At 47.9% G+C, this 18,391-nt stretch overlaps 1 protein-coding gene across 2 annotated transcripts in view; it reads right to left on the reverse strand.

The window, feature by feature from the left end:
* Iqgap1 (IQ motif containing GTPase activating protein 1) overlaps positions 1-18,391 on the reverse strand; it is a 104,738-nt gene that overhangs the window by 9,021 nt on the left and 77,326 nt on the right. For both annotated transcript variants that reach the window (XM_021168910.1, XM_021168909.2), the window contains 13 exons: positions 17,009-17,164; positions 16,199-16,362; positions 14,703-14,927; positions 10,858-10,998; positions 10,685-10,769; positions 9,478-9,710; positions 8,068-8,200; positions 6,841-6,943; positions 6,067-6,202; positions 5,691-5,778; positions 3,964-4,176; positions 3,119-3,285; positions 81-203 (listed from right to left, as the gene is read on the reverse strand). In XM_021168910.1, coding sequence (XP_021024569.1) covers positions 81-203; positions 3,119-3,285; positions 3,964-4,176; positions 5,691-5,778; positions 6,067-6,202; positions 6,841-6,943; positions 8,068-8,200; positions 9,478-9,710; positions 10,685-10,769; positions 10,858-10,998; positions 14,703-14,927; positions 16,199-16,362; positions 17,009-17,164 — 1,967 coding nt within the window. The remainder of the gene's footprint in view (positions 1-80; positions 204-3,118; positions 3,286-3,963; positions 4,177-5,690; positions 5,779-6,066; positions 6,203-6,840; positions 6,944-8,067; positions 8,201-9,477; positions 9,711-10,684; positions 10,770-10,857; positions 10,999-14,702; positions 14,928-16,198; positions 16,363-17,008; positions 17,165-18,391) is intronic.

Below are 18,391 nucleotides of genomic sequence, written 5' to 3' on the forward strand. Positions count from 1 at the left end.
CACACACACACACACACACACACACACACACACACACACACACACAGAAACATTACGTAACATACAAAGCAGGCACTCACTGGTTTGCCTGAAGGTCTTCAATCTCCAGAAGGACGCCCTTCTCATGCAGCCTCGCTGCTGTGTACTTCAGAGAAATCTTTTTGCTTTTCTTGCCTTTCATTTCCCTAGGCTTTTTGGAGACCCTGTGAAAGGTAAAAACCACATTATGACAGTGTCTCTAAGTGATTAACTACTACAAGCCTTAGGCATCATGGGAGTGAAGTCAGAAACTCACACACAAGCATTCACGACACAACAATTCTAAAATGGCCGACGAACATGAGGACTGGCCCTAGCAACCTCCGCAAAACTGGGCAACATCATTAATTTACTTCCACCTTTATTTTAAATTATAGTGGAGAACAAGGCTATGCCAGCTTCAGAGTGTCTGTGCTTCCGTTGTTTGGAACCAAACCCCTAACAACCCCATGTGAGGGAGGGGCCAGGGAGAAGGCTCAGAGGGTAGAAGCACTTGCTACACAGCCAAATGATCCATGATTGATTTCCCAGAGCCCACGTAAAAAGCTGGACACGATGCTGTGCAACAGTGAGATGGGGAGGGACAGGCAGACGGCTGAAGAAACCTGTTGGCCAGTGAGTGGGGAGGATGCAGGGGAGAGGGAGAGGTAGAGGGAGAGAGAGAGGGAAAGGGAGAGAGAAAGAGAGACCCCACCTCTGCAAGGTGGAAGAAGAGCCTTAGAGCCTTGATTTCCAAAAGAAGCTCAAGCTCTCTGAGCGCCACACATGTGCAGTGACTCAAGCATGTACATGACATAGTCGTGCACACAAACACAGATACAGAGTAAAAACAAAAATGAATACTGTGAGCAGGAGTCATGAGGATCAGGTGCTCAGAGCCAGCCTTGGCTACATGGTGATTTCACCAGCCTAGTGAACTACATGAGACTCCCTCCAACACTTAAATAAATAGGGTCAGGAGGGTAATTGCACAGGCTTTTGGTCCTGGAATGGGATTCAGAGGCAGGTCTTGTAGGACAAAGACACTTCACATGCACAACTTGTAAAAGCTGAGGCAAAGCACAGGAGCGGTTGGGAAGATTAGGAAAAAGACAGGGATGTTAATGGGCATCAGGGACATCAAAGCTGGACGCTTGCTAAGAAAAGTAACCATGGGGAGAAGATGGGCCTCCACAGGGTGTCAGGGAAGTGGGCAGGGTGTGAGTGGGGGTGGTCCTCAGCAAAGACAACTGAAGACTGAAAGTGACAGACAACTTCTGTCGCCCATGCACTTCCAGTTTACTCTCAGAAAACGCCTACATTGGCAGAGCAGCACATCTTTAAGAAGCTGGTGCAGACATTTTAAGTAAAAATTTGAGATTTGTTATTTTGTGTGTGTAAGTGCTTTGTCTGCCTGTATGTGTGGACACCAGATGCATGTGTGGTGCCTGCGTAGGCATCAGAGTCCCTGGGATTTCAGTTACAGACAGCTGTGTGCCTCCACATGGGTGCTGACAATTGAAGCTAGTCGCCTTGGAAAAGCAGCCACGGCTTTTAACCACTGTGCCACTCTCCAATTCCATCCTTCGGTTTTGGTTTTTGTTTTGTTTGGTTTTGCTTTGCTTTGTTTTTAAAGATTAAACAAACATTCCTCAATATGACACAGTATTCAGCCATTCAAAGTGAAGACCTACTATGTCTGCCTAGAAGACCTAAATGTCAACGGGGGTAAGGAGGACAGCTAGACCTTGGTCTCTAAATGAAGTTAGGGCATCTTGGAGAGATCCTCACTCTAGGCCTGAGCAGAGCAAACTACAAATTAAACCTGACACAGCATTCATCAGAAAGCCAGAAAGCACAAAAGGCAGACCCAACAAGGACGAACATGCTAAAGGCTCTAGGGTTGTAGGGGACCACCTCTACATACTAGCCCCATCTCCCCCAGGAGGATGCGCATGTGTGAGCTAGAGGGTCGGGGTGCAGGAAACACAATTTAAATTCCAGAGAATCCATGGGAAGTGCTCAAGGGTGTCTTGTTCCTTCAACCATTCTGAGGTTTGAAATTTCTAAAAAGAAAAGGGTGGGAGTTTGCAGTTTCTTCCCTGTAAAATGCAGGCTCAGGTTTGTGACCAGCACAGGAAAGCCTTTCCTGGAGCCTGTGATCTTGCCTACAGGCATCGGGAGCCTAAACATTTATAAAATCTTTCAGAGGTTGGTCGGTTTGGAGACCGGCCTGACACATGCTGGAATTACAGGTGTGCACCATCATGCTTAGTGAGAGATTTGGAAGCCAAGTTAGATGGTCCCCTTCCATGATTCACTGACATCTAGACTAAACCAATACTTTACAACAAGTACTTAGAAATAAGCGTCTCCAAGCCCCTTCCCATCTCCCCACATCACACCAACAAATGGAGCCAGGCAATTGTGCAGACAACAGAAGCAAAACCAAGAAGTGATGCAGCAGGTAGGTCCTGGGTGCTGTAGTTCAGTGGCAGCCAAGTGTGGCGGCGACACATACCTTTAATCCCAGCACCTGGGAGACAGGGGCAGGAGGATATCTGAGTTTGAGCCCAGCCTAGTCTACAGATTGAGTTCCTGACCAGTCAGAAGACAGTGAGAGCTTATCTCAAAAAAGAAAAGAGAAAAATCCAACCTCAAGCCAGCAACATGACTTTGCCAGTAAAGCCCTTGCCTCAAGAGCCTGGAGACCAGAGTTCAGGTCCTGGGAGCCGGAGCAGACAGATGGACCAACCCTGGAGTTGTCCTTTGACATCTACACAAACTCCCTCCCCTCCCCTCCCCTCCCCACATTAGCAACAGGACATTTGTTTTGCTTTGTTTTTTCGAGACAGGGTTTCTCTGTGTAGCCCTGGCTGTCCTGGAACTCACTCTGTAGACCAGGCTGGCCTCAAACTCAGAGATCCACCTGCCTCTGCCTCCCAAGTGTTGGGATCAAAGGCATGTGCCACCACTCCCCGGTAGCAACAGGACATTTAATAAAAACTAAAACACTTGTCTCGTTGTCACGTTAGAAGCTGTTTCTAATTCTCTTCATCCTCTAATTCCCACCCTGGAATAATGAAAAACAAAGACTCACTTGCCCTTGCTGGCCAAGTTGTCCAAGCAGGTCTTGATGTAGCTCTTGTAGTAGTCCACCTGCTCTCCGTAAAAGGTGGCCTTAGAGTTCAGCGCCGAGTACGTCTGCTGCAGTTTTACCAATTCAGCTTTCCTCCTCTGCCTGTATCTCCGCTGGTTCCGGATATCCTTGAGGCACAACCACGAAAATTAGGAAAAAGATGACAGGCAGCCTGTGCCTCTTGAACCATCGCTGTTCATGAACACTACAACATATCTGGGCTGAACTCAAACATGCCAGCTGTTCTTAACACGCAGCGACCTGATCTCAAAACCTAAAAGAGGTGCCAATCGCATCGGCCTATATCCACTAGCAACAGGGAAGTATGTACCCTGATTTTTGTGTGCTTAGACTCTACTTACAAAGCTGGTCTAGACCTCATAAACACTCTTTCCTGAGAGGGGAGGAAGAAAGAGCCAAGTTCCTTAGTGCAAGAGCATTACCCCAGTCAAATTAGAACCCTGAGCCCTGGCTTGGGGTGAGGCATACGAATCTAGTTGGTCATGCAACGACCAACTTTATATATTCCAGAGCAATCATAAAAAGGGTCTGGAGGATTCTTTAAGAGCAATTAAAAATCCAGACACCAGAAACTCTAGTGAATGAAGGCTGTCTCCCCATTAATTTAGACACATAAAAAAGTCCACCCCAGAGGCGAAGTCCTGGTGTGAGAGTCAGGGGCCGAATCTTGGAGTTCCTAAAGCATCTGTAAATGAGGCCAGGCCACCACTGCTCACAGGTGTTGCACCAGGCCACCACTGCTCACAGGTGCTGCACCAGGCCACCACTGCTCACAGGTGCTGCACCTTGGCAATGTCGTTGATGAGTTCCTGGTATCTGTTCTTTGGGTCCACCGTCCCAAGCTCCGTTAGCTTCTTTAGGCCAGTCTGGATCTTCTCTTTCTTCTCCTGGAGGCTGAGGTTGTTATCCTCCTTCATGGGTTTTGATTTTTTCATCTTGTCAGGGGTTTTGGCATCTCGGATAGCCCGTCTCTGCATGGCCCTCTGATGTTCAGCTTCCTACAGGTGGAAAACAACAACAAAAGCTGTGTTTGTCGGTTCACCACGGAGCCCTGAACTTAGACTTACGCAGCATATCTGCACACAGATATTTCTGCAGACATTTCCTCCCTCTACCAATGCCGGACAAAGAACAGCATGAAAGGAGATATGTCATTCCCCCAACAGAGCACATCTGTGGCTCCAGATGCTCAGCCTCCCTGACACTAGGTATTGTCAGGAGAGGATGCTGAGCTACAATGTCCTTTGTCTTTATCTTCCCTAGCTTTTCAGGATGTTGAAGCCCTTATTACTTTATTCTAAATGTGGCGCAATACAACTACACAAATTAATGTATCAGCCATGTCCAGTAAACCCTCGCTAATTCCTCCCAACAGGCCGCCTGAGCTGAAGCAGGCTCTTGCTGCCCTCTGTTCCCAAGCAGCTACAAACACTGGTTAGCAACAAGGGACCCTTCCTCAGACTCCGCCATCCTTCCTCAGACTCTGCCACCCTTCCTCAGACTCCGCCACCCTTCCTCAGACTCTGCTATCCGTCCTCAGACTCCGCCATCCTTCCTTACCCTTTCCCTTTCCCCTACTTTTTATAAAAACACTGAGATAAAGTCTTGCTGGATAGCGCAGGCTGGCCTTGAATGTGGCAATCCTCCTGCTTCAACCTCCTAAGGAGCTAGGATTCTATCACATACTGCTAGGCCCACAGGTTCTTCTTTAACAACTTCAGCTCTGGAGTCCTCCTTAATCCCATTCTCAGCTCTGCTGTTCTCAGACTCCTTCCTCGCCCTCCCAGACTCAGGCTGAGCTCTCTCAGTGCATCCCTGCTTCCCCAGCCCCACTGTTCTTGTGGGCTCTCTTGGTTTCCATCACACTCGAATCCGTCAGGCCTTTAAGTGTGTGGCTTGGCCTCTGCTTCTTTTGTTGTGACTTCCTGACACACAGCTTCTCACTGTGTAGCCCTAGCTGGCCTGGAACTAGCTAGGTATCACAGAGATATTTGCTGGGATCAAAGGCATGCCCACCATACCCAGCAACTTCTGGCATTTTAATAATCAATACTATAGTTAATTTCTAATGGCCCTATCTATGATTTCAGATATATGTATCATTATTTTCCTAACTGGAATTTAAGAGTGGAGCCACATCCTGCACTTGTATATACACAACCAAGGTACTACATCTAATTACAACTGCAAAACACTCATTAAATTACCAGACGGATTCTGCCCCAGATTAAATTCTTGTTCATTTTATACTCATTTTCCCTCCCCTCCTCCCTCCCCATTTCTCTTCTGTTTGAAGGGAAAGGGGCTGTCGTGCCCTGAATGCACCATCTGGATTTAGGAGTCACCAACTTCCCAGACAAATGAGCCCTAATTATTACTGTCCCGAGGTTAGACCCATGCTCACGCTAGGGTCTAATCCCTTCCCTGTCCCACTGACCCCCATCCAGGAACACATCTGTCACAGAAAAGCTTATCATGTTTAGGAAGATGAGTGTGAAGCCTTCATTTGTACCTGTTCATTGGTGGCTGGGGTTTCTAGGATTTCAGTCAAGGTCTCTCCCGGCTGGAACCGGATGACATCCACAATTAAACGCTTTGTACTGTAACGAGATGGGAATGTGTTTCAACATGGCGCTATGCTCTATCTCCCGGTGGGGTCTAAGCAGCAGCTGAAGCACCCTTAACCCACAGGTGCTTTTCCACAGGGGTGCTGCACAAGGAGCAGGGACCCACAATGGAGCGGGGGCAGGGGAGAATTCCCAAGATTGTGACTGTACAATACCAGCAAACTAAGTCCAAGCGCCGTGCAGGGTGCTGCGGACTGTGATGGGCAAGGGAGGCCCAGCAAATACGGTTTCAAGGCACTCCCTTCTCCCTTCAGTACTCACTTCAGTAAGATGGTCCGAGCGTCCATCTCTGCATTCTCGTCACCAGGCACGTCAAACTTGTTGGTCAACGTGAGAGACACTTCCGTCTTAGCCAGAGCCTCCTTGTTGGGGTCGTTTGAATTGCCACAGCTTTCTCCTGCAGTTTTGGGAGTGTAGAAAGAATCAATGCAATAAACACTTTGGAGGGAAAATAATACAAATAAATATGATTCAGGCCCAGTATGATTCTTGATAAACCAACACACTTAGTGTGGCAAGCAGTTTTTACTGAGAAGTAAAAGCCACTATGCCAAATGGTTAAGGAAAAGGCTCCATAATACAGTAACTTCATAAATGTGGGGGAAATCATTTTGCAGACACGGTGATGCACAGCTCTCATCCCTGATCTCGGGAAGCTGAGACTGGTAGATCTCTGGGAATCTGAAGCCAGCCTGGTCTTTTAGTGAGTTCCAGGCCAGATACGACTATAAAGTGAGACACACACCTCCACCCAACTCTGACCCCCATATCAAAAAAAAAAAAAAAAATTCAACAATATAACATCAAAATTCTCTATCAAACTAGTCTTTCTTTAGGAAATGCACACTTTCACATTAAACACGCTGACGTTTGTCTTTGCCCTGGAAACGCCTCCCCTGGACGCCGCTCCTCCCAGATGGGGCCTATGCTGGTTTGTTTCCTACACTGTGTCTAGAATTTGCTCCAGGGCAAAATCAGAGATACAATGACAATAGTCCTCCTCTCAGCTTTTCAGGGGCTAGTTAAGATCGTTACCTATAAGGGACTCAATGGTGGGCACCTCCCCAAGGTCGTCCAGAAGTTCGTGGATGGGGTCGTTATGCTCTGGAGCAATGGCATCCTGATGGTCCAACAGGAGCTGCAACGAACCAGTGATTGGTCTCACATTCACCCTCAACCCTCTGTCCCCACCAGCATCTGCCCAAAAGACACCAAACAACGAAACTGCCACATCCAGAGGACAAACAAGCTAACCTAGTAAACAGCGTGAGGCCCTGAGCAGCACACTGGGCTTCACAGAACCAACCGCGTGTGTTGTAAAACTCCTGACCTGGTCAAAAAAGATCCAATGCTCCCCATGTAAGAAAGCATGGGACGCAAACTAAACTCATCACTGCACCCAGCAAGCACCAATTCAACGATACTCAATTGCTCAGTGATATACGGGATTTTCTCAGTGTCCCAGGGACATAGGTCACTTTGGCTAGCAGTTTTGTTTTTTCCCAGTGCTGGGTTTTAAACTCTGCCAACGTGCAGTATCTTCTTACTCAGGAAAAGCACCCAGAGCCACACTGCCATTATCTTCCTGCCACTCAACAAAGCCCCAGGCATGCTACGATCCCAGGTAATGTCTTCAGAGGGGACAGGACATGAAATGCCATCAAACATGTACATACATCATCATATATGTAATTCTTGATCTACATGTCCCAAAAGGGAGAAGGAAACTGTTTAAAAAGTCTATACAGAGAGCTTCCAAAAGAAAAATCCACAGGCAGAGAGGAAGAAGCTGGTGTTCTAGGTCATGTGGCAGGAGTAAGGCGAATGGCTGGTGTAAGAGAGAAGAGCATTTCACCAAGCCACTACGTCTGTGCTCACAATGCACTTTGGGAATCCACTCCTAGGGATCGTGGGTCAGGATACCTGTCACAGGGCTGGCAAGCATCACTTCTCAGTGTCAGTGTGGATGATTCTGAGGCAGGAGACTTAGGAGTAATTTGCAGAGCAGTAGATATTTTGAGTATGAAGCAGGGCTGGGGTACAGCTCAGGGGCAGAGCACTTAGTGCACAGTAGGCCCTGGATTTGAGTCCCAGCACCACCAAAGAGCAGCAGAGCAAAGGAAGAGAAAAAGCCAAGGCGCTGTGGTGTCAGTTAAGATCACAGCAAGGCGAGATGCCTGGCCATCCATCAGAGAGGAGGCAGGTGCCAGGGAGTCATTAGGGCAGAGGGATGCAGCTAAGCAATTAAGGGGAAGCACTTACAGTGTGGGTGTTGATGATTTCGCCAATGGAGATGTAGATAACTGGCTTAGTGAGGGTGACGAGGTCAGAGTACTCATCCACGTTAAATTTATCCTGCAGCTCTGGGACGTCACAGGCCGCTTGGAAAAACCGCCTGAAAGTAAACACCAGCAGGTGGCATTGGCAGGGCAGCTGAGGAAAGGGCACACAGTCCCCTCCAGTACTGTGTTCAGACAAACCAGCCACGACAGTGGGAGTCTAAAAAAGTGGCATGTGTTTGTTGTTCAATTCCTGCCCGGCAGCCTGGGGATGCTGAGACAGTTCTCTTGCCAGCTCTGCTTCCACCCACAACAAGCATTCAAGCACAACTTCAAATGGCCCTCACACACCTGTGCGCTTCACCTCTAAGGAACTGCTCCAGGCACTACATTCAAAAGTAAGTGTTAATTTCCAAATATCAAAAGCACTCTGCAGTTCTTCTCTTGATTATAGTGAGCACGGGCTTAATGCACAGACGCTCCTTTTATATCAAATACTACTCTCTATTGCAAATGAGAATCTTCCTGATGCACGCACCCACACACACGCGCACACACACACCACACTCATTCTCTCTCTCACACACACACCACACTCATACTATCTCTCTCTTTCACACACACACCACACTCATACTCTCTCTCACACACACACCACACTCATACTATCTCTCTCTCTCTCTCACACACACACACACATGCTCTCTCTCTCTCACACACACACACCACACTCATACTCTCTCTCTCTCACACACACACACCACACTCATATTCTCTCTCTCTCACACACACACCACACTCATTCTCTCTCTTACACACACCCACCACACTCATACTCTCTCTCTCACACACACACACCACACTCATACTCTCTCACACACACACCCACCACACTCATACTCTCTCTCTCTCTCACACACACACACCACACTCATACTCTCTCTCACACACATAACACACTCACACTCTCTCTCTCACACACACACACACCACACTCATACTCTCTCTTTCACACACACACCACACTCATACTCTCTCTCTCTCTCTCACACACACACACACACACACACACCACACTCATACTCTCTCTCTCATACACACAGCAACTCATACTCTCTCTCTCTCACACACACACACCACACTCATACTCTCTCTCTCACACACACACACCAGACTCATTCTCTCTCTCTCTCACACACACACACCACACTCATACTCTCTCTCTCTCTCTCTCTCTCTCTCTCTCTCTCTCTCACACACACACACACACACACACACACGCATACACACACTCACATCCTGCAACTCAGGAGTTGGGGAAGTGAGGGAGAAGGTTAACCACTCAGATGAAAACACACCTACAGACCCTTGAGTCGTCTACTCTATCCCTTACCTGAACTTCTGGTAGGACTGCGAGAGATACTCATTAATGATGCTTAAGTGGGCATTATCGCCCAGAAACATCTTGTTGGACGCCGCGTGCTGGAGCATCTTGGCAATGGAGCCCAAGTTTCTGCGCTGGTCTGTGGTGAGCTGGCCCCCTGCTGACAGGTCAATGATGTCGAAGGCATCGGGAGCGACGATGGCTGGGTTCATGTATCGGTAGTAAAGCAGATTACCGATAATCTGAAATAGAAGCGCGGCATTGAAGAGCGGCCCACTGAGCAAGCCACACGAGGCTCTGCTAGCAATGAAAATGAGAAGATGTAATCCTGTGAGGAAGGTAAACCAAGAGCATACAGCAACATGCCACATGCACACATATACCTCAAGACCTAAAACTCCAAACAAACTGGGGGATGTGTGTAGGGGGAAAGAGAACTGAAAACTAGCACCAGAGATGAAAAAAGGGAGAGATTTAGAACATGTAAGTAGCACTGTAAGGTGTGTGATCCAACACTCCAGGACACCTTCAGTTCATATGTTACGGCAGCAGCTCAGGCTGATGTCAACCACCTCTGTGGGGTTTGTAGGTGGGTTTTTTGGAAGCCATGGAGCACAGGGAAAGTAAGTCCTTAAATGAGCTAGTGTCTATCTGTTTAACCCCCACGGCCCACATGCCACGTTCATGCCTGTGAAATGAGATTCACTCAGCACACATGTCTTCCACAGGGGAACAAAAGGACAATCATGGAATCTCCCCTAGAGTTCCAGAAAAAAAGAAAATGAATTCACCTGGACAGAAAGTCTAGAATCGAGGCCTCACTGTAGGAAAGCACAGAACTAGGAGAGAGAAGAGAGAAGCGTTCAGATTTAAAAGGTAAAAACACAAGTAGAAGGGAGTACAGCCAAGTAAGAAGAGTTAGCAGGGAAACCGCAGCAGAGCGCTGCGCTCGCTGCTATTCACCTGGCCACCAGCAGAGGGAGCAATGCTCCAGAGAAAAGAGGACTCTGGAAAACTTCCCACTTCCTATACTTAGTGTACACAGTGCCTTTAAAGATGAAGATGAACAGTAACTATCTGGTTAGAAGGCACTGTCTTCTAGTTACAGCTGCTCGTGAGGCTCACAGTGGAGGACACTCAGGTACTTCCTGCTGGTCTGTGGTCACTGGGCATCTGACAGCAGAGGGCAGGCACCCGGCAGCTCTCAGAGTCTTACCTTCAGCAGCTCGTCCTCACCAGCGTCAGGGAACTTCTCGTGCAGCGAATCCTTCAGCACTTTGGCAATGAAGCGCATCCCATAACTGTGGGACGGACAAAATGGAGCGAGGTCAGGCCACAGAGTACGCCACCAACCAGGCTTTATTTGGGGTCACAACTGATGGCACTCACGGGATTTTGTCCACAGAGCTGACGATGGCCGAGAGGAATTTGTCTGTCACGGCCCTCATGTTCCTGATGGAGTTGTCTAATCTCGTCTTCACTTCTTCATGCGACAAGGCTTGTTCAGGGGTCACATCATAGGGCAGTTTGCTGAGAAAACAGAAATGACCCCCAACAATGTTAGACCAATAGTTTGAGGCAGGAGCTTGTCTTTTATAAATAGAAGGATCCAGGAAGCTTAGCTAACTTAGGCTCCTGTGCACAGGCTGTGACCTGGATGTCTTGTATCATGTGTCACACCCTGATAAGCACTTAGCAACAAAACGTACAGAAGCCATCATACCTTCTCCTGAGTCTCTCACAGCAGCAGAGGCTATGAGCAGGTAGGTAACCATAAACATACTTTATGGGCTAGAGGTTAGCTCAGTGATATAGCACTTGCCTGGCATACCCGTGACCCCAGGTTAACCCCCCAGCAATGCTTACAAATAGTGAGCTGATCAGAACTGCTGCAGGTCAGAGGAGCTGCCCCTACTCAGCCTGGAGAAAGAAAGGAAGGCGCCCAACCCCAAGAGAGCAGAGGTGAGGGGTCTTCTGCAGAAGGTGCGGTGTTATATACACAGGAGGAACAGAAGGAAGAGAAACAGGAGTGAAAAAGCTAACAGGGATCAGGCCCTGGAGGATACTATATACACTAAGTCTGGACTTGCTCAGAAGCCGCAAGCAGCCACTGAAAGGTAAAAGTTCTGGGGCACAGAGATGCCTCACAGGTAAAGGTGTTGCTATGCAAGCCTGGAAACCTGAGTTTTATGCCCAGACCTCACGGAAACGGGGACAGAGGACCAGCTTCACAAAGTAATCCTCTGACCTCCACGGGCTCCCTTATCTTCCCCCGGACTCCCCAACACAGCCACAAACACACAAAAAGGCATACAGACACACACATTTTAAGGAGAAAGACCACTCAGGCTCATCGTAAAAAAATAAAGATGGACAGACAGACACAGATGAGAGACGTGGGAAAGCAGCGTCCCAGCTTGACCCAGAAATGATGAGTATGAACAGAGACAAGGGTGCAGCCATGCAGACCAGGAACACCCACAGGCACTGAAGACACAGCACAGCCAATGACATGGCACCTTTGGATGTCAGGGGAGACAGCCAGACGCAGAACTGAAGCACTGGGCTTCAGACGAGGCTGGGGTATAGGCCAGTGGACAGACTGTCTGTCTAGCACACACTGAGCCCTGGGTTTAATCCCAACAGCACATAAATCAGGCTCTACAGTTCATGCTTGGGAGGTGGAGGTGTGGGATCGGGAGTTCAAAGTCAGCTTCAGCTACATAGGGTATTTAAGGCCAGCCTGGAATACAGAAAGACTTGTCTAAAAGAAAAGGAGAGGGAGAGACAGACAGACAGACAGACACCGACTGGCTGAGATTGGCATAAGAATGGCAGATGTGGCCGGGCGTGGTGGCGCACGCCTTTAATCCCAGCACTCGGGAGGCAGAGGCAGGCGGATTTCTGAGTTCGAGGCCAGCCTGGTCTACAAAGTGAGCTCCAGGACAGCCAGAGCTATAAAGAGAAACCCTGTCTCAAAAAACCAAAAAAAAAAAAAAAAAAGAATGGCAGATGTGCTACAACATGGGCCTATACTTAACAGGAAGGAAATAAAGACAAGGAGCTGAAAGACAAGGGAGAAGGCTTCTGGTATTCTCGCAGCTAACAAAGGAGTAATGATTACTGTATAATCCAAGTGCTCCCTAAATATAAACCAGGTGACCTAATAAGAGGGACAGAGGGAGATTTAGTACGCAGAAGGGAGTAGAGGCAACCAGGGAGGCAGAGATTACAATCACATGGCCACAAGTCAGTCAGGGCCAAAGGCCACCAGAAATTGAAGAAGCCAAGGAATGGATAGATGTTGCTTGCTGGCATCTTGATTGAGCCCAGTGATTTCTATTTCAAGAATTCTGATAGATTAAATTTCATCTGCTTCAACTACCAGTGAGTGGCAGGTTGGGTTTGGTCACTATGGCAAGCCAAGATAAGCAGGCAGGGCATGACTGTCATGGCATGCTGACTGAGTTCCAGGACAGCATTTGTAATTTACAATAAAGCACTGTGTTGGGAGGCTAAGTAGACGGGAAAGGCTGGGACCCATGATGCTTACATGCTGGTGGCTTCACACACCTCATAGGCACCGGTACTGAAAAAGCATTCAATTTCCATTTTATGGAAAACAGGAAACACTAGTTTCTTACAGACACCAACAAGAAAAAAAAATACTGAACTGGCCAGTACGATTCTGATTTGTAAATGACCAACTGACTCATTGATAATCTAAGAAAATCACTTAGTGACCCTGAGCTGTGTTCATGAGGCTGCTATCTAAGCATGGCCTGGGTGACATGCCCAGCTTCCCAGACAGTCAAAGGTGAAGTGAGGAGAGGCAGCCGGGAGAGCTGAGAGCTTAGCTGAGTGGTTCAATTCCCAGCATGAGAAAAGTTTCATGATGCCCAGAAAAAAATCAGAATGCCAATGACAGACTGGCAGAACACTGAACTCAACGGCGTGCCTTAATGCCACAGAAGGCTTTGTGGCTCACCTGCGGTGACACATTTTTGGTTTGGTATGGTTTGGTTGTCTCACTCTGCAGCTAACTCTGAGTCTATCTGCCTCATCCTCCACAGGGCTGGCTCTGCACGCAGGCGCCACCATGCCAGGCTTGCAGGTCAAATGGCAAGTGGTGTGAAGAGCTACCCCACCCAGCACCAGTGAGCTCGATGCCATTTAACCCGTCCCAGCTGCGCACATCTTGTCTCTGGTCCTCCCCCACCTGAGTAAAAGCAGCGGCTCAGCTCTCTGCACTTGCCTTTCTCAGCTTTGCCCAGATGTGATGGACAAGCCTTTGCTCTGTATCTGTCTGTGGTGGACAGAGTTTACCCTGGCACATTCATCTCCCGTAACTAACACATTCATTTGACTTAGCTTTACCCAGGCACAGATCACCACTCACCCCCACGCCCTTCCCTCCCAATCCCATCTGCACAGCCTCGGCCCTCACTGTTCAACTGCTCCAGTTACAGCCAGATCCTTTCCATTTGTTAGGCCCTCAGCGGCAGGGCGGTCAGTCACTCACACTCCGCACCTAGCACTTACCTTCTCATCCTCTAGGTCCAGCTAAAAGAGGTCCCACCTCTGCAGACGGTTCTCCCTAACCACCTGCCAGCATTAGCGCTCTCCTGTACTCTGGTAGATACCTTATAAAAAGTTTTAAAAACCTTTTCTTGTAACTTTTATTTACCTGTTTGTCTCTGTTCCCTAGTAAGCTATGAAGGGGTAAGGGGAGAAGTCTGTTTCATTCACTATGATGATGATGTTGATGGTGAGAGGTGTGCGGCACAAAGCACACGTGGGGCTGGTTCTCTCCATGTTCACATGGACTTGAGATGAAATTCACTTCTCCAGAATCATACAGGAAGAAGAGCCTTACCCACTGTGCTACGCTATCCATGCCTCATTCACTGTTAGGTTTTATCCTACATGCATTTGCGAAACAGGGGGATTATCAACTTAACTACTTACAGCATAGTTCTCAAAGGGAAAGTGCACGCGCGCGCGCGCGCACATGTGTATTTTCTTTGTAGTCTATGCTAGCCTGGAATTCACTATGTAGCTAAGACTGACCGTTCTGCCTCTAGAACCCAAGTGCTGAGATTGTGAACATGTGCCACGATGCCTGACAGGAAACGTTATTTGAACGATCATTACTTTGCAAATCAGAAGGAACTGCTTTTTAAAAACAGATATGAAAACAGCAAACACAGAAGAAAGGGGCTGTGATCACCAACCTCGCCTCTCCGGTCTGCGACTCCATCTGATTAACCCAAGACTTGTAAATATCCACAGGGTCGGTTTTGATGTTGAGAGACTTGTCATCCATAATTTCCTTCACAACAGGGGCCAAGATCTGCCGGAGGGCATTCTGGCCCCGGGCACCACGGTTGAAACTTACAACCATCTTAATAACCGTAGGGTTTCCTGTCACGATTTCTTGAATCTGATCCACCTTTGACCTATGAGATGCCAAACACAAATAACATTTAAACTAACCTCAGGATCTATCGACCTATAGATGTTCTTATGGAAACAGGTCAAGTCTTCCTCTGGAAGCATTTCCCAGCATTCCCAGAACCTTCTGGTAGCTGCCCACTCAGGTGCAAGAGTCATGGCCAGAGCTCCACATCGGGACCAGTACTGTCACATTGTTTCTCTGAGATAGTCTATGTTGCTGAGGCTGGCCTCAAACTCCTAATCTTCCTGCCTCTGTCATTGCCTCCTGACAATACTTGTTGTTTCGTTTGAGACAGGGTCTCTGATTTTCTTGCCTTGGCCTCCTGAATGCTGAGATTACAGCCACCATACCAGCCCACTCTTTCTTTTTAAAATTATGTATAGTTATTTAATCTAGAATAGAATGCATGCGAGGGTCAGAGAATGAGTCAGTTCTTTCTACCATGTGGTCTGAGGACTGAACTCAGGTCATCAGGCTGGGTAGCAAGCACTTTATACCCACTGAGCCATCTTGCCAGCCACTCCCGGCTCTCTCTCAAGAGTCATTCATGACTGTAATAACTATGCTATAGTAGTAACTGCTGAGACTTAGCTACTGTCTAGTTTAGTTCAGCTGCAAGATTAAAAGGTCTTTCATGCCTCTAAATGATGGGAAACTAAACAGGGACGGACAGGTGACTACACTGGACACAGTAATGCTTTGTGTGGTGGTGTGACTACGTTTGGCCTACGGAGTGGCACTATTAGGAGGAGTGGCCTTGCTGGAGGACGGGTGTCACTGTGGGGCTGGACTTTGAGACCCTCATCCTAGCTGTCTGGAAGTCAATCTTCTCTTGTTCGCCTTCAGAACAAGATGTAGAACTCTCAGCTCCTCCAACACCATGCCTGCCGGGACACTGCCACACTTTCTGCCATGATAATGGACAGAGCCTCAGAATCAGTAAGCCAGCCCCAATTAAATGTTGTTCTTTTTAAGAATTGCCTTGGCCACGGTGCCTCCTCACAGCAATGGAACCCTAACTAAGACACCGTGGTGTGAAGCCCTGTTCTGGGCATTAACCCCGCTAACTATCAGCCTCCTGCCCGCCCTCGAGAATGCTGGGACTTCAGGGCTGCACGGCCATGGCAGGAGGTTAACAATGCTTGACACTAGCTACTAAATACGTTAAAAACAGTATTTCTCATAAATTGAGACCAAGGAAAGGCAAAGGTTGTCTGCGTCTGAACTGTGAGCATCTCTGGTGACAGGCCCACCCGCCCTCCCTCGTCATACTTGATCTCCTCCTGCAGTGCCGTCTGGAAGAGCCGCAGCAGCAGGTACTCCTCCCGCTGGTTGGATGCGTAGTTGTACAGCGTGAAGATCACTGAGTCCATGAACTTGGTGGACTTGTTCTGTGGCATCTGAAAGATCAGCTTGGCCAGATAGGTAGGGTTGGTCTGAAAAGAAGCCAACACATCAGGAACTTCTAGACTTGCTTTTTCATTCATGCTTTCTTAAATATTAATTTTGGTTTTTTTTCTTTTTTTTTTAATTTTTAATATTTTTATTACATATTTTCCTCAATTACATTTCCAATGCTATCCCAAAAGTCCCCCATAGCGCCCCCCAAAATATTAATTTTGAAAGTATAATTTTATTATTTCTCCCTTCTGATTCCTCCCACAATGCCTCCTATATACCCACCCTTGCACTCTCAAACTCACGGTCTCTTTTTCTTTAATTGTTGATATATAAATACATAGTTACAACCTGCTCAGTCTGTATAGTGTAACGTGTGTGTGTGTGTGTGTGTGTGTGTGTGTGTGTGTGTATCTTCAGGCTGACCGTTTGGTAGTGGATAACTAGTTAGTCCACTCTCCCCTGGGGAAGGCGGTTTCTCCTGCTCTCAGCATTCCTAGTTGCCTGTAGCTCTTTGGCTAGGGTCGAGGCCTCCTGAACTTACCCCTCCCAAGCTCATGCTTTGTAAAACTTCAAGGATTGCAATTTACAGAAGGAAAACAAGACAGCCCCTCACATATCCCTCAGTGGAAACCAGGTAAGTAAGTGAACCAGGTTGTACACGAGCCACCCAGGAGCACTTGCCTGCAGGAGATAAAAGAGATGCTGATAGGCCTCCAGCTTCTCCCTCTTCTCTTTGCTCAAAGCCTTGAGCCCGCCCTTCTGCTTGTTTATCATCATCATGTCCGACAGCTGTTCCTTATTTTTTTTGGTAAGTTTTTTACTATGGGAAACCACATCCTAGAAACAAAAACCAACATGTTGATCAAAAGGCTGACGGAGCAGAGACCACGGGCGCCGTGAGGAAGCACTTGTGCACCTGTCCAGCTGCATGCACCACGCTGGCCCATCCCACCACACGGCCGATTTCATCCTGTTTCCCACAACACAAGCTCCTACTGCCACCCGCCTGTGTGAAGAACCCAAGCCATGGATTTCCCCATGGGATAGGAGGGAAAATGTCCATGTAATTGGAAAGTCAATTTCTAGGAGTTGATCTTAAAATCATGACTCTTTAAAAAAAAAAAAAGGGGGGGGGGGCTCCTGTCCTTATGCTGGCCTTCAACTTACTCTGTGGCTAAAGGTGACCTTGAACGTCTTCCTGCTTCCACTTCCCAAGGGCAAGGACTGAAGGCATGTAACACCATGCATGCCTAGTTTATGCAGTCTGTGAGGGGAAACCCACAGCTTCAAGCATGCCACCAACTAAGGGCATACATATCTTAAGGGACAGGCCTACAGCTCAGGGGCAGAGTGCCCAACCAGCATGCCCAATACCCTGGCTTCAGGTCTAACAACACAATAAACAAACACATAAACATACTCTTTAGCTGTGCATGATGGCACTCGTCTGTAATCCTAGTTACTCAAGAGGCCAAGAAAAAGGGTTACCGGGTTGTCCAATGTGGACAACGGATGAAGATACTGTCACTAAGTAAAATTTACACAAAGCTGGGTAGGAAGCAACTAGAGGGCAGTTGGATATGTAGCTCAGCCTCGTATGTGTGAAGCGTTGGGTCAATTTCCCACACTGCCAAGAATGAAGGAAACAAAAGAACAACCAAGGTTTACAAACAAACAAACAAACAAGGCTGGTGGGGGCTGGAAAGATGGCTCAGCGCTTAAGAGCATTGGCTGTCCTTCCAGAGGACCTGAGTTCAAATCCAAGCACCCACATGGCAGCTCACAATCATCTGTGATTCCAGTTCCAGGAGATCTGACACGCTCTTCAGGCCTTCTTGGGCACTAGGCACGCATGTGGTGCATAGATAGATAAGCAGGCAAAACATAGACATATAAACTAATAAATAACGGGGTGGGGGAGGCTGGTGAGAAAGCTCAATAGGTAATGGTGCTTGCTGCCAAGGCCGGCAACCAGGCCGATATCATATGTTAGACGGGAACAAGCTGTAACTTGTTCTGTGACATCTACACTTGTCCAACCCCCAGATAAATTAAATAATTAAT

This window comes from Mus caroli, chromosome 7 (assembly GCF_900094665.2).
Source record: "Mus caroli chromosome 7, CAROLI_EIJ_v1.1, whole genome shotgun sequence".
Classification (NCBI taxonomy): Eukaryota; Metazoa; Chordata; class Mammalia; order Rodentia; family Muridae; genus Mus; species Mus caroli.